Source organism: Tursiops truncatus, chromosome 10, assembly GCF_011762595.2.
Source record: "Tursiops truncatus isolate mTurTru1 chromosome 10, mTurTru1.mat.Y, whole genome shotgun sequence".
NCBI lineage: Eukaryota > Metazoa > Chordata > Mammalia > Artiodactyla > Delphinidae > Tursiops > Tursiops truncatus.
In genome coordinates, this window is record NC_047043.1 from 75,420,011 (window position 1) to 75,434,788 (window position 14,778).

The 14,778-nt window shown below is 42.5% G+C and overlaps 1 protein-coding gene across 7 annotated transcripts in view; it reads left to right on the forward strand.

The window, feature by feature from the left end:
• Window positions 1-14,778, forward strand: part of PTPRG (protein tyrosine phosphatase receptor type G) — a 725,999-nt gene that overhangs the window by 571,479 nt on the left and 139,742 nt on the right. For all 7 annotated transcript variants that reach the window (XM_073811323.1, XM_073811322.1, XM_073811324.1 and 4 more), the window contains 2 exons: window positions 1,451-1,608; window positions 13,328-13,520. In XM_073811323.1, coding sequence (XP_073667424.1) covers window positions 1,451-1,608; window positions 13,328-13,520 — 351 coding nt within the window. The remainder of the gene's footprint in view (window positions 1-1,450; window positions 1,609-13,327; window positions 13,521-14,778) is intronic.

The window sequence follows — 14,778 nt, forward strand, 5'->3', positions numbered from 1 at the left end:
GCCATTAGCAGGACCGTAATAGCCTTATTACATCCCCAACAGGAATGAGGTGGGCATTCCAGACTTAAATGCAGGGCTAGACGTTTGAAGACCCAGCTGGAGACTAAAACCCTCTCTGATTTGTGAAAGAAGCTGGATGATCTTCTGGGTCTGACTGAAAGTGTTATAGTGTAGTGCCTAAAGTCTGTTGCACTGCTGATTCGTGCCTCAGGACCTTTGCACATACTGTTCTCACAGCTTGAAATGCTCTTCTTTTCGTCTTTTGCCCCCACAGTTCAATATTCACCTAGTTTACTTTAGCTTCTTCAGTCTGAGTCAGAATTGTGCAAGCTCTGGTGTCAAGGTGCAAGGGTTCATATCCCAGCTTTGCTATGTAGGAACTAACCTCTTCTCTAACTTGTTTTCCTCGTAGAGTTATTGTGAGATATCATTGTTGGGTCCCAGCTTAAATGTCATTTCTTCTACTTAAGGGAAGACCACTCCACTTTTGTAAAAAGAAGCCTATTTTCAGGGCCATCATTTTGCAAGTTCAGGGCCGTGCCTTGATCTGAATAAGCCTTGGGTGAAACCATAATGAAACGTAACCAGCTTTGGAATTGCACTTTACCATTGGCTTACAGTTTTCTTTTCCTACTTAATCTCTCATGGGAGTCCCAAAGTTCGTTTGCCTGATTATTAGTTCATAAAGATTAGACGGAGAAGGGGTCTATGATGAAACAAGTTGGGGTATAACTGAATCACTTTCCTGTACACCTAAAACTAACAGAACATTGTAAATCAACTATATTTCAATAAAAAATGTTTAAAAATTAAAATCAACGTTAAAAAAGACTTAGTACGGAATAGATATTAATATATAAAATTTCTCGTTAATGATTTTCATTTTGATTACATGTTGAAATAATATTTAAAATATAATGGGGACTTCTCTGGTGGTCCAGTGGTTAAGACTTCATGCTTCCAATGCAGGGGGCGTGGGTTCGATCCCTGGTGGGGGAACTAAGATCCCACATGCCATGTGGCACCGCCAAAAAAAAAAAAAAAGAAGGATTAAATAAAACGTATTATGAAAACTGAAAAAATATATATTGGAAAGGGGCAAGTTAAACAAAACCAAGTCTCTTTCTTTTCTGCAGCATTTAGTGACTTGACTCTGCCAGTGTTTCGTCTATTTCCTGGGGGAAGAGGGAGGGCCTGAAGTGTTGCCCAGTGCTGTTTACCCTGGAACCCATTTTTCATGAAATGCAGTGCAGTAGGATGTCTCGGAGCACACACACCCTGGGAAATGCTGCTTTGTTTTCCATGGCTCTCCCACCACCAAATGCTTCCCGGGATGTAAATAAACACAAGACTTGTGATGTGGCACCCGCATGCCAAGGGTTTTGACTGTGTGTCTGCAGCATAGAATGACTTACCACTGTGCTTTTCTTTTCCCTCTTCCCCCAAACAGAGAAGGAGACCTTTCTGGATCCTTTCGTCCTCCGGGACCTCCTGCCTGCATCCCTGAGCAGCTATTACCGGTACACAGGTTCTTTGACTACCCCACCGTGTAGCGAAATTGTGGAGTGGATAGTCTTCCGGACGCCTGTCCCCATCTCTTATCATCAGGTAGCTATTTGGCCCCCAAAGGGCTTCTGTTTTTACTTGTTTTGAGTTGACTTAACTATCTAACATTGCTAGACTATATCAGGGTAAGGATTTTTTTTTTTTTTTGGCATCCTTTGCTTCTCATTGATTCTTTTCATTTTTTCCAAGAAACATGTTTTTGCACCCAAGAATTGTAAAATATAAAACTTGGTTGCTGAGCCACAAATTAACTAGCTGAGGAGAACTGCAGGCATGAAATCAGGTATCTTGTAAGTATTCGATCTTGAGGAGATAGTAGCTACCCTCTGTGATGAGTGTATGCCAGGAACTCTTTTCAGCTCTTTATATGTGTTAACTCACTTAATCTTCATGAACAACAGTCCCATGAGGTAGGTGCTATTTGTACCCCTGTGTTACAGAGGAGAGACAGCAGAAGTGTAGTGACTTGCCCAAGGTCACACAACCATGACCCAGCCATGGTGTCTGATCCCAAAGATCATGCTTGGAGCTGCTAAACCTCCCCTAAGTCCAGAAGAGAGAAATTTGTATGCCTGAAGAAATGAAAGAAAAAATACCATTGATTGAGCTCTTTCTGTGTGATAAGCATCTTACATCTCATTGACTTAGTTGCAAAACAACATCGCGAATTGGGTATGTTGCACAAAGACGGGACACATAAGAACATCGTGGCAGGGACAGATTGCGTAACATGCCCAAAGATTCATGGTCAATGAAGATTGAAGCCAGAAACCAAGCCCGGGTTTGTCTGATTCCAAACCCATGCTGCCAACCCCTACATAGAGCTGTTTCTCTCCGAGTGTGGCCTGGCAGATGTCATAGGGAGGTGGGTTTAGGCTGAGCACGTAACTGTGGGTAAGAATTTGGTGAAATGGGGATGAGGTCAGGGGCAATGTCAGAGGAAGAGGATCCACCAGGGGATGAAGGGCTTTGACATCACCTCACGAGGAATCATAGATGGAAGGGGAAATAGGATATGTCAGTCATCAAAAATGCAGCCTGCACGGAGGTAGAAGAAGAGTAGATTTCTGCTCCATAATTTCAGAAAACAGAGCCAAGAACAACGGGTAGGATTTGTAAGGAAGTGGATTTGAGCCATTGACCCGGACTGTCTAAAAAATGGAACATTCCTATCAGAGCCATCCGTGGAAATGCCTCCCCAGCATTGGACAGCTAGGGGTAAGGCTGATGTAGAGGCAAAGTGGAAGTTTTGAAGTTATGTGGTAAATGTCAGTAATATAACTGAAGAGGACACAGGCAACAAGATTATGAACCTGGCTGGCTTGGGGAATAGACCAAAGAGTTTCCTAACAAGGGCAGAGAATATAGAAAAGGGAGTGGGGGAAATAGGATTGGATTGTGTCCTGGCCAGGGCTGTTCGGGGTGTCAGAGACAGAAACCCTCTTAAAGTAGCTTCAGTAGGGGGAATATGTGAAAGAAACCATAGTAGGGTCATCCTGAGATGAAGTCATCATGACCAGGACTGCAACTAGTAAGTGAGGCACAAACTTTACTTTCTGCCTCTTAGGCGCCGCTCTCACTTCTTGGAGTTTCTACCACGGCTTTGCGATTCTGTACTCTTGCAAACTTCTGGTTCCTTCCCTCTCCCAGTTTGAGTGTGGTTTTCTTTGGAGGGGATTGGAGCCCAATATGGTTACTCTAGTACCAGTTAACCTTTCAACTCAAGGGCCAGCTACCAACTGACGGTAGTCTGGGTCTGGAGTCAAGCGTTCAGGAAGATAGATCCGAATAGACATCAGCCAACAGCACACTGGCTGGCCTTGGGTCAGTTGTCCATTTTTTAATAAATCAGCGGAGGTGCTGGCCACGTCCTGACACATTGGTGTTGCCACTCTGGGGGCGGTAAGTGGAGCAGGTTGTCTAGAAGGAGCTCTGTGCAGGAGAGAGAGCCCACCAACAAAGGTAGGCAGTGTGGGACCAGGGGAAACTGATTCATTTGGCCTCCCTGCAGCCGGCAGACATTTTACCTTGAGCTTTTTTTCCTTTTAATTCCATTGCGATGAAAAAAGAAGGACTAGCAATGTGGCTGCGTAACAGGATCTGCTGGCCTTAAGGAGGTAAAGAAATATGAAACAAGTTTGCTTCCTAATGGTGAAGCCAGCCTTGTTTTATTAAAATAAAAGAAAATTGCAGCCCAAATATTTATATCCTCAAGGTTCGGGGAGGGGGCGGGGGCAGGACTTTGAAAAGGGATCCTTTTTGTCGATTAAGATGAATGCTTTTCTCCTCAAAGCTATAAAGGCTTGAGATAATGAGGTTAAAAAATTCAAGTTTGGCTTTTTTTTTTTTTTTTTTTTTTTTAGGAGGCCCTGTGAAGGGGAGGCATAGAGAGGTAATTGTTTAGTTGGGGCTGGGGGAGGGAAGAGAACCATTTAACACATACTGGGTTTTATTGCAGTTTAGTGGCCTAAACAAAAGGCAGATTTTTAGGCTTGGATATCTTGTCAAGTATTTGTCAGTTAGAGGCGTTTTGACATTTGGGAACTGGATATAGTCGAAAGTGCTTTGTTAACATCTTTTTATGCTTCTACTCTGCCACCCATACACTCAGAGGGAAATAATGGAAAGAGTTTTTCTCCACGACTTCCAAAGTATGACCTCTCTGTAGGTACTATTGTTTCAAGAAAATAGTGAAGAAATAAATTAACCATAGTGGCTCCCCAGTTTCTTTACTCTAAACCACCTTAGATAATGCTTTACTTGTATCAGGCACAGCTTCACGTATCCTTTTCTGTCTCCCAAAGGGACAGAAACAGCTCATTTTCATGTGGCCAAACCGGTTCCTTGCTGGTGAGCTGAGTGGAGGTCACAGCTGTGTCAGTCCTCAGACAGGAAGGCATCAGCCACCCAAGTATTATCGGTTCAGACCTTCCCACCCCGACCCTGCCAACATGCTCTCTGAAGTTAGCACAGAATGTTCATTGCAGAAGGGAAAACGGTCAATTCAGAGAAGCCAAGCAGACACAATTCCATGTCTGCTTCTGTGAGAAAGAAAACATTCCTAGCCCTTCGTCCTTCTTTTCCTCCAAAGGTTCTTCTCTTCTCTTACACAGTGTGGGTACCTGTCAGCAGTGAAAAGGAGAGCAGGTTCACCCTAAAATGCAGTGCTGAGCGCGAACTGTTGACCAGTGTGATGTGGATTTCTTTAAAGTCTTCCTGCGTAAATATGAGCAGCTCCGTATTTTCCCTATTTTGTGGGCCTCCTTGGGCATTCAAACCAGCCCCGCAGCTAGTGAGCGCTGACTCCGGCTTCTGTGATGATCGAGATCTGAATACGGTGTTGCTCATGGAATCACACCATGCCATTGGCTTGGGTGGTCAGCAGACAGCATGGCTTGTGTGGCTCCAATAAAACGTTGACCATAAATATTAGGCAAGAATCATGCCATGATTTTGTCACCCAAACAAAATGGCGGCACCCCCGGTCCTGCTGTAGGAGGTCAAAGGAGCACAAGTAGCACATTGAGACGGTTGCCTGCCTTGCATTCATGATCAGTCAGGGAACATGATCGTTTTTAGTCCGGTGTACTTGGATGTGTTTTATTCTAGAACAGTGGCTCTCAGATGGTAGCGCGTTGGCCATTGGACACTATCCCAGGATAGTGTCCCTTCCCTTCCCTTTCCAGGACTGTTGGCTTCTGTAGTTTTAAATATGACACTGCCTATGATTTTCCCTAGCGTGAGTTTTATTTAAGTGCCTCTTGGACTTCCCTTCCAGGACTGTTGGCTTCCGTAGTTTTAAATATGACACTGCCTATGATTTTCCCTAGCGTGAGTTTTATTTAAGTGCCTCTTGGAGGCGCTATCAAAAAGGAAATAAATGTCAAAAAAGCTAGTTTACTTGCTTTATTTGCATGACTTTTTAAATTGAAGTTTATAGTTGATTTACAATATTGTGTTCGTTTCTGGTGTACAGCAAAGTGATTCAGTTATATTTTTTTCCAGATTATTTTCCATTGTAGGTTATTGTAAGATACTGAATATTGTTCTCTGTGTTATACAGTAAATCCTTGTTGCTTATCTATTTTATGTATAGTAGTTTGTATATGTGAATGCCATGCTCCTAATTTATCCTTCCCCCACCTCTCTTTCCTCTTCGGCAACCATAAGTTTGTTTTCTACATCTGTGAGTCTGTTTCTGCTTTGTATATATATTCATCTGTATTATTTTTTAGATTCCACATATAAGTCACATCGTATAATAATTGTCTTTTTCTATCTGACTTACTTCACTTAGTATGATAATCTCTAGGTCCTTCCATGTTGTTGCAAATGGCAATATTTCATTCCTTTTTACGGCTGAGTAATATTTCAGTGTGTGTGTGTGTGTGTGGTGCATCTTCTTAAACCTGTCGTCTATTGATGGGCATTTGGTTTGCTTCCAAGTCTCGGCTCTTGTAAATAGTGCTACTTTTTGAACATTGGGGTGCATGTATCTTTTCAAATTACAGTTTTTGTCTTTTCTAGATATATGCCCAGGACTGGGATTGCTGGATCATATAGTAGCTCTATTTTTAGTTTTTTAAGGAACCTCCGTACTCTTTTTCATAGCAGCTGCACCGATTTACATTCCCACCAACAGTGTAGAAGGGTCCCCTTTTCTCCACACCCTCTCCAGCATTTGTTATTTGTAGACTTTTTGATGATAGCCATTCTGACCAGTGTGAGGTGATACCTCATTGTGGTTTTAATTTTCATTTCTCTAATAATTAGCGATGTTGAGCATCTTTTCATGTGCCTGTTGGCTATCTGTATGTCTTCATTGGAGAAATGTCTGTTTAGGTCTTCTGCCCATTTTTGGATTGGGTTGCTTGTTCTTTTGATATTGAGTTGTATGAGCTCTTTGTATATTTTGGAAATTAACCCGTTGTCAGGTGTATCAACTGCAGACATTTTCTACCATTCCGTAGGTTGTCTTTTTGTTTTGTTGATGGCCTCCTTTGCTGTGCAAAAACTTTTTAGTTTGATTTGGTTCCATTTGTTTATTTTTGCTTTTATTGCTTTTGCCTTGGGAAACTGATCTAAGAAAACATTGCTACAATTTATGTCTGAAAACGCTTTGCCTGTTTTACCTTCCAGGAGTTTTATGGTGTCATGTCTTATATTTAGGCCTTTAAACCATTTTGTGTGTATGGTGTGAGGGTGTGTTTTAACTTCATTGATTTACATGCAGCTGACCAGCTTTCCCAACACCACTTGCAAAAGAGACTGTCTTTTCCCCATTGTATATTTTTGCTGCCTTGGTTGTAGATTAATTGACCATAGGCGTGTGGGTTTATTTCTGGTCTCTCTGTTCTGTTCCATTGATCCATACATCTGTTTTTGTGCCAGTACCACACTGTTGTGATTACTGTAGCCTTGTAATATTGTCTGAGGTGTGGGAGGGTTATGCCTCCAGCTTTGCTCTTTTTCCTCAGGATTGCTTTGGCAATTCATGTTCTTGTGTAGTTCCATGTAAATTTTAGGATTATTTGTTCTAGTTCTATGAAAAATGTCATGGATAATTTGATAGGGATCACATTAAATCTGTAGATTGCTTTGGGTAATATGGCCATTTTAACAACATTACTTCTTCCAGTCGAAGAGCATGGGATATCTTTTCATTTCTTTGGATCATCTTCACTTTCCTTTATCAGTGTCTTATAGTTCTCAGCATATAGGTCTTTCACCCCCTTGGTTAGGTTTATTCCAAGGTATTTTATGTTATTTTGATGCCGGCTTTTTTTTTTTTTTTTTTTTTTTTTACGGTATGTGGGCCTCTCACCGTTGTGGCCTCTCCTGTTGCGGAGCACAGGTTCCGGACGCGCAGGCTCAATGGCCATGGCCCACGGGCCCAGCCGCTCCGTGGCATGTGGGATCTTCCCGGACCGGGGCACAAACCCGTGTCCCCTGCATCGGCAGGCGGACTCTCAACCACTGTGCCACCAAGGAAGCCCTTGATGCAGTTTTGAAAGAGATTCTTTTTTCTTTCTCTTTCTGGTATTTCATTGTTAGTGTAAAGAAATGCCTCAGATTTCTGTATATTAATCTTGTATGCTAGTACTTTGCTGAATTCATGTATTCTAATATATTTTGTGTGAGATCTTTAAGGTGCATGACTTTTTTTTAACCATTGCTGTCTCTGTCATAAAGAGTAGAGCAACTCTTTTGAATTAAGACTGTTCCATATGGAGCCAAGTTGTTCCATTCTTGGCTACTTCTTCATGCAGATTACTCAACTACTCTGCTACTCTGTGTCTCAGCTTTCATCTGTAAAATGGAAATGATAACAATACCTACTTTATGGAGTCATTATAGAGATTAAATGACGGCATGTGTGTAGAATGCTTAGACTAGTGCCTGGCACCACAGGAAGTGTTCAAGAGATACCACAAACAAGGCCTGACCCATCACGTCTCAAATGTATGACAAAACTCATGTCCATGACCTTAGGTGTGACGTTACAGTCCGTAATGTTTACCCTGGAGTTTATTATTATTCATATAATGGACTCTGGTTTTGTTTAATTGCCATTCTGTATCCATCCTATCAAATATTGTGCACATCAGCCTTTTAACGGTTCGTAATTATATTACTTTTGATATTCTCTCATTGCCCCCTTCAGCCATGATGGTCCCCTCCCCACATCTTATGGACCAGAGCTCTTGCTACACACAAACGGCATGAGTAGATTTCAACTTTTCTTTGATTCAAACTGACAGATTAAAAACTAATTATTCTCTGTAATATTTTTACAATAAAAACTAAGTTGAAATGATTTATATACACTTCCAGCCAACACATTTGCAATTCAAGGTTAAAACTGTTCTTGAAACAGCACCAGTTAAAATGCAATTACAGCTCCCCAAGCAGGGATAAAAGAAAGAAATGTTTTACATATTCACTTCAAAAGTTAAAAAGCCAATTAAATATTATAGAAATAAAAACTTTCATTAATTTTCACTAAATGATAAAGACTTCATTAGTTATATTAAGGTAAAGATAAATCCAAGTGTGTTTATTACCTGCCCCTGGAAAAGAATAAGATGAAGAAAAGTGCTGATTTGAGGGGGTGGATTCCATTTTCTCCTCGCACCTGCCATCTTGTTCATGGTTCCCAGTTTTTCCTGTGTTGGGCCATAGGCTGTTTCTTTCCAGAGTGCGGAAAAATGCAAACAAGTTTATATCGCCAGTAGTGAAATGGCAGTAGTGGGTGTCCTGCATGCTAGGGACTTCGGAGGTCAGCTAAGAGGAATTGTTTTGGGACTTCTATCATCAGATTCAGTTCTTCTGCTACCGTGTTGCTCTCTCAGTGAATAATACTCAGGGCCTGTTACGCATGTGGCGTGAAGTGACTGAAAGCATGCAAAACAGAGTCACACGGACCCAGGCTTATCCGTCGATAAGAATAAGAATAATACCACCAGCGTTACCGGATTTCTGTGAGGATTAAGTAAGAGAAAGCATATAACGTTCTTGGCACCTTGCCTTGTGCATAATCAATGCTCAGTAAATATTAGTTGGTAGTGTTAGTGCTATAATAATATTAACAATGTTACTTTAATGTTATTATTTTGAGCTGAGAACAAGTTAGAAACCAAAACAATGTTTATGAAGTGCTTGTACCTGGCCCATGATGGGTTTGATAAATAGACGCTGGAAGGTGCAATATGCCTTATACAGATACATAGACACATTATATATGTATACTGTACATTGTAAATATGCATATATGTTATAAAGAAGAAAAGGAAGGCGAAGCCGCAGAGCTTCTTATAGTTGTAAGCTTAGCACGCATAGTTACCACATTCCTCATAAGATAATAACAATAACGACGGTAATGAAGGTAATACTTATCGGGCACCTTGGGTGCATCAGGAATTATTCCAAACACTTGATCTGTAGTAGCTCAGTCAATAGTAGTAACCAGGGCTTCCCTGGTGGCGCAGTGGTTGGGAGTCCGCCTGCCGATGCAGGGGACACGGGTTCATGCCCCGGTCCGGGAAGATCCCACATGCCGCGGAGCGGCTGGGCCCATGAGCCATGGCCGCTGAGCGTGCGCCTCCAGAGCCTGTTCTCCGCAACGGGAGAGGCCACAACAGTGAGAGGCCTGCGTACCGCAAAAAAAAAAAAAAAAAAAATAGTAGTAACCAAAACCACGTGAGGTGGGTAATGATGTTAGCTCCATTATACATGTAAGAAAACCACAGAAACAGTAAATACTTTGAGGTCACACATTTAGCAATTAGAGTTAAAAAACAGCGTTTGTAACCCAGGTAGTGAGTGGAAGTGTTTTGTATTTGGAGAGTAAGGCACAGGTCAGAACATTAGGACTCCACAGTAAGAATGGGAGGCCATTGAAAGGTATTAAACAGAGGTGTGTGCTGTGATCTCATGTACATTTTTGAAGGTTCACTGTGTGGATATTAACTAGATCTAGAAGAGTCAAAGAGATTACACACCAAAAGTGTGGCCCCGTCAGAGGCCAGAGAGACACAGCTTTGAAGTTTGTTCTATGACTCCAGCGTTACACGGGGCTGCCATGTGGCACCGCTGTCAGAGGCACCTTCCTATTGTCATCTGCTCTGTAAATGGCATCCCATGGAATCCAGCCAAGTGGAGGTCTGGGTGGTGGCCAGGTTCACCTTTGGCGAGTTTGGGTCTCGAGGCAAGGGTAAGGACCAAGGGACAACCTCTGGCCCAGATGATTGCTGATCACCTGCCAAAGTGAAAAGTATATAGGCTCCCCTTACCAATCCGGGGATCATGGAAGTTTCCACTCAATGGCCAAGCATGCCAGTTACCAACAGGAGAGGCCACTGGCAATTTTCATTCAATTCAGAGGAATGACAGAGTTTTAGTAAACGCTGCTGACCTACCAAAGGCCGTTTGATGAGTCTACTAAGCTTGTCCTCCTTTTTCCTCTTTTATGAGACTGTCAGCGGAAGCTATGATCCAGGGGACAGTGTAATATCGCCCAGGTCATCAGTTCACTCTCAGAACCATCACATACTTCCTTTGAAATCTTTGGGCAAGTTGAGTTAATGACAAGGATGTGAGTGAGCTTTTCAGCCATAGCGTGTCATTAAGCTGTAAGAGCAATTTAAGCGAAAGCATTTTTGTGTTAAATTCAGAACCTACCTCTTTTTACATTTATATGACTAATTCTTTCCTGAGGATCAGAAATAAACTTTTTAGGAGAACTAAATGCTAGCTGTGAAAGAAGCAAGTATTTGAGAGAATAAACAAGCCTTCGAGTCACATTGCTGAGGGTCTCCCAGGCCATCCTTTCCTGGCATCTCAGAGATGAAAGTATTTCAGGACAGATGGCTAGTCTCTTCCAGAAAATTTCTGGTCTTAACTTGCTATGTGTGGCAGCCCAGTCCATTTTTCTAAAAAAATCACCCTGAAAGTTAAGGAATTCCTCCCTCTATTCAACTCATGTCTCTAAGGCTTTAATTTTAACCAGTTTCCTCTTATTTGGCCTTCTTTGGACACAGAGAAGAGCTGGTCAGCATCTTTCACATACAAGGGCCTTTAATCAAATTACTCCTTACTGGCCTTTTCTTCACACTAATAAACAATTCCACTTCCTTTAACCTTTCCACACAGGATTTACCCTCCATCCCTTTAATCATTTTGGTTGGTCTTTCCCTAGACTGTCTCCAGAGGGTCTTTATTAATCCCTTTCATGTAATTTTCAGAAGTTCTTTTCTCTGAGGAAGTATTGAAATCTTCTCTCATTTTTGGAGGCATTCAGTTCTGATTTTGGTAGTCCTATCCAGTGAGTACACCTTGCTAGGTTGAGTTGATTTTTCCTTTCAGCACCTCCAGTTATTTTCATCTGAGTGGGTCACCTTTGGACAGAGTAAACAGCCCAGTTTTCTTAGTTTTTCTGCTTTTATTGCCTTTCTCCCTTCATTATAAATAAACAGGGAACATCAAAAGGAAGAATGGGAAGAAAGGCAAATTCTAAATAGCAACGATGTGAGTTGTTAGAAGAGAAGTTACATGAATTGTAGAAAATTAGAATAATAGGGAAATAACGGGCTACTTTTGCTTTCAGGCTGGTTGAGAGACCACCCTGCTCCTATTACCTTGATGAAAAAGCAGAAAAGGCTTCATGGTGTATTATCACTTTCCAAGTGCAGGAGAATTGGAGGGGAGGTGGAATGATAAGTGCATTCATATACTTAAGTGATTTTTCTTGGCTATGTAAATTCATTGCCTTCTCATGCAAAGAGAGGGCATGTCAGACTGGAAGCAGGTCATTCCCTGTGTCATTCTCTGAGGCTGTTTGAGAAACACAGGGGTTAGTTCCAGGCTTCAAGAACTCCAGGTCTTAATTCTCTTGTTATCTTATCGGTTGACGTTAGCCACCTCCTGATCCCAGAAGTTTAGGGCAGCCACTCCTCGCCTGCTTGGGAAGTGTTTTTCTAACACCATCCCACCTCGTAATTCTCTCCTGCAGAAAGCCTTCTGATTTGGCATTCAAGGAGCCAGATGGGCCAGAAAAAGTTCAGTTTCTCTCTTCTTTATTTCATTTTCTTCCCCCAGCTCAAGGAGTTGGTATTTTTGGTGGTTGGGCATTTTACGTTACACTCCATTTCTTTGGTGACAAGAATAACTTCGTGATCCATTGAGAACAAATCGCTGTCACTCGGCCCCTGCTCTCTTCTGCTCTCTCTTAATAGAATGACCCTTCCCCCCCCCCACCCCCGAGTAAGCAGAATGTTGAAGGCTGCAAAGAATCCTTTTTGATAATAAAAATATGATCCTGGAGTGCTGATTTTTTTTCTTTGCTTTTCCATAAAAGTTTGGACAGTAGTCTTATGGGAAATGTTTCCTGATAATAACGATGATGATAGCAGCTAATCTTTACTAAGGGCTTACTGGCTGCCACATAGATTTTAATCTTTTCAACAACCTTAAGATAGGCAGTACTAGTATTGTATCTGTTTTACAGATGAGGAAACTTGAGTTACAGAAAGCTTGAATACTTTGGCTCTAATGACCCATCTGGTAAATGTTGAACTTGGGCAGTTTAACCTGCACACCATGGGTTTGGCAACTTTGTGACAGCAACTGCTGAACTGGATCCCTAGTGTGTAGGAAGATGCTTAGTAAGAATTAAATCGCAAATATTTACTGAGTTCTTACGCTTTAGGAACTGTTTTAAACACTGTACATGGATGGTCTCATTTAATGCTGACCCAAACCCTATCGGGTCGATGCTGCTGTAATTCTCACCGTTTTATTGAGGAAGAATTGAGGCTCAGAGAAGTTAAGCAACTTTCGCAGCGTCACAGAGTGCTTGAGCCATGGAGTCAGAATTCCCACGCGAGAAGTCTGGCTCTAGAAGCTGCCAGTTTCACTATAACTCTATGCTGCTTCCTGTAATACTGAAGATCTTGCTGGGGGCCGGAGGGGCGGTGAGGCTGCTGCAGAAAGACTGGGCCTCTTGTCTGAGACACAAACTGCGAAAGTTCTATATACCCTCAAGTGAAGTGTTTTCCTGGTTAGCTGGCAGGACAGAAACCGCAGCCAGATAGGCCCATTGGCAGTGATTCCAGCAGGAAGCCTGTGTCCTGCTGGGTTTGTCCCACGCGGCTTTGTCGGGCACTTCCTGCCATCTTGTGTTCTTGTCACCCCTATTGGCTTTGGACCCCATAGCTTTCTAACCGATGTTCTTTTTTCTCCTTTTCTCTGGTTCTCTGTTCAGCTCGAGGCTTTTTATTCCATCTTCACCACGGAGCAGCAAGACCACGTCAAGTCAGTGGAGTATCTGAGAAATAACTTTCGGCCACAGCAGGGCCTGAACGACAGGGTGGTGTCCAAGTCTGCCGTCCGTGATGCCTGGAACCACGACATGACAGACTTCTTAGAAAACCCACTGGGGACAGAAGCCTCTAAAGGTATATTTGGATTAAGTGCCCTTGCCCAGAGGAAGATTCCTTATCATAAATTACTTTAAATGAAAAGGTGTTCAGAACCGGCCAAGAATTGGAACATGCCGTTAAAAGCACGTTTCTGTGCTCAAAGTGACTTGTCTGGATGATAAGTAGAAGCATTTGTGGGAATAACTTCAGTTAGATACTTTCAGAATCGCCCTTTTGACTAGTAACATATTAGTCCTTCTCTCTGTAATTTAACTTTGTAGCATCAACCCTAACTAGTTGATGTCTTAAAGCTTTTTGGTGTCTTACTTTTTAACTGTTTCCCTGTCGTGATCAGGTGTTTGTCTCTGAGCTCAAACATCAGGACCTCAGACTTGCTCCCAACACCCCAATCTGCAGCTTTCTTACTAACTTCCATACCAGCCAAGAAGTCTCCCTCCAGCTCTCCACCCCCACCAGACATCACATGGCCTCTTTTTTTTTTTTTTAATTTATTTTATTTTTGGCTGCATTGGGTCTTTGTTGCTGTGGCGAGCGGGGGCTACTCTTCGTTGCAGCACGCAGGCTTCTCATTGCGGTGGCTTCTCTTCTTGTGGCTCACAGGCTTCGGTAGTTGTGGCACGTGGGCTCAGTAGTTGTGGCTCACAGGCTCTAGGTGCACAGGCTTCAGTAGTTGTGGCGCACGGGCTTAGTTGCTCCGCGGCATGTGGGATCTTCCCAGACCAGGGATCGAATCCGTGTGCCCCGCATTGGCAGGCGGATTCTTAACCACTGTGCCACCAGGGAAGTCCCAGATGAGGAATTTATATCACGAGTGAGTATAATATCCGGTAGCTCAGAATTGCTGACGTTACGACAATTACAAAGTTCTTTCCTAATAAGTGGACTGAACATATGATACATCAGTTGTACAGAGAGGATGCATAGCCCTTCTTACCTAAGGAAGTTGGAGAGGATACTGGTTTTCATTGCATTAAGTTGTCAGAGTGGCCAGGATCTTCCACTGAATGGGCTTTCTCTGAATTTGAGCAGAGCCATGGACCCATCCTTAGACAGAGAGGATTGGTTCTTCATTTTACAAGGTTACAATGATCATGGTGTGTCCATTGCTGACTCTTAAGATGGGTGGATACTAAAATGTTCTGTGATCTTTCTAGACACAGAGAGAGATGTAGATGCACTCCTCTTTCTTTTTTAAACCTACTATTGGAGTGTCACATACAGAAAAGTGCACAGGTAATATGCACACAACTTGATTAATTTTCACAAACTGAAT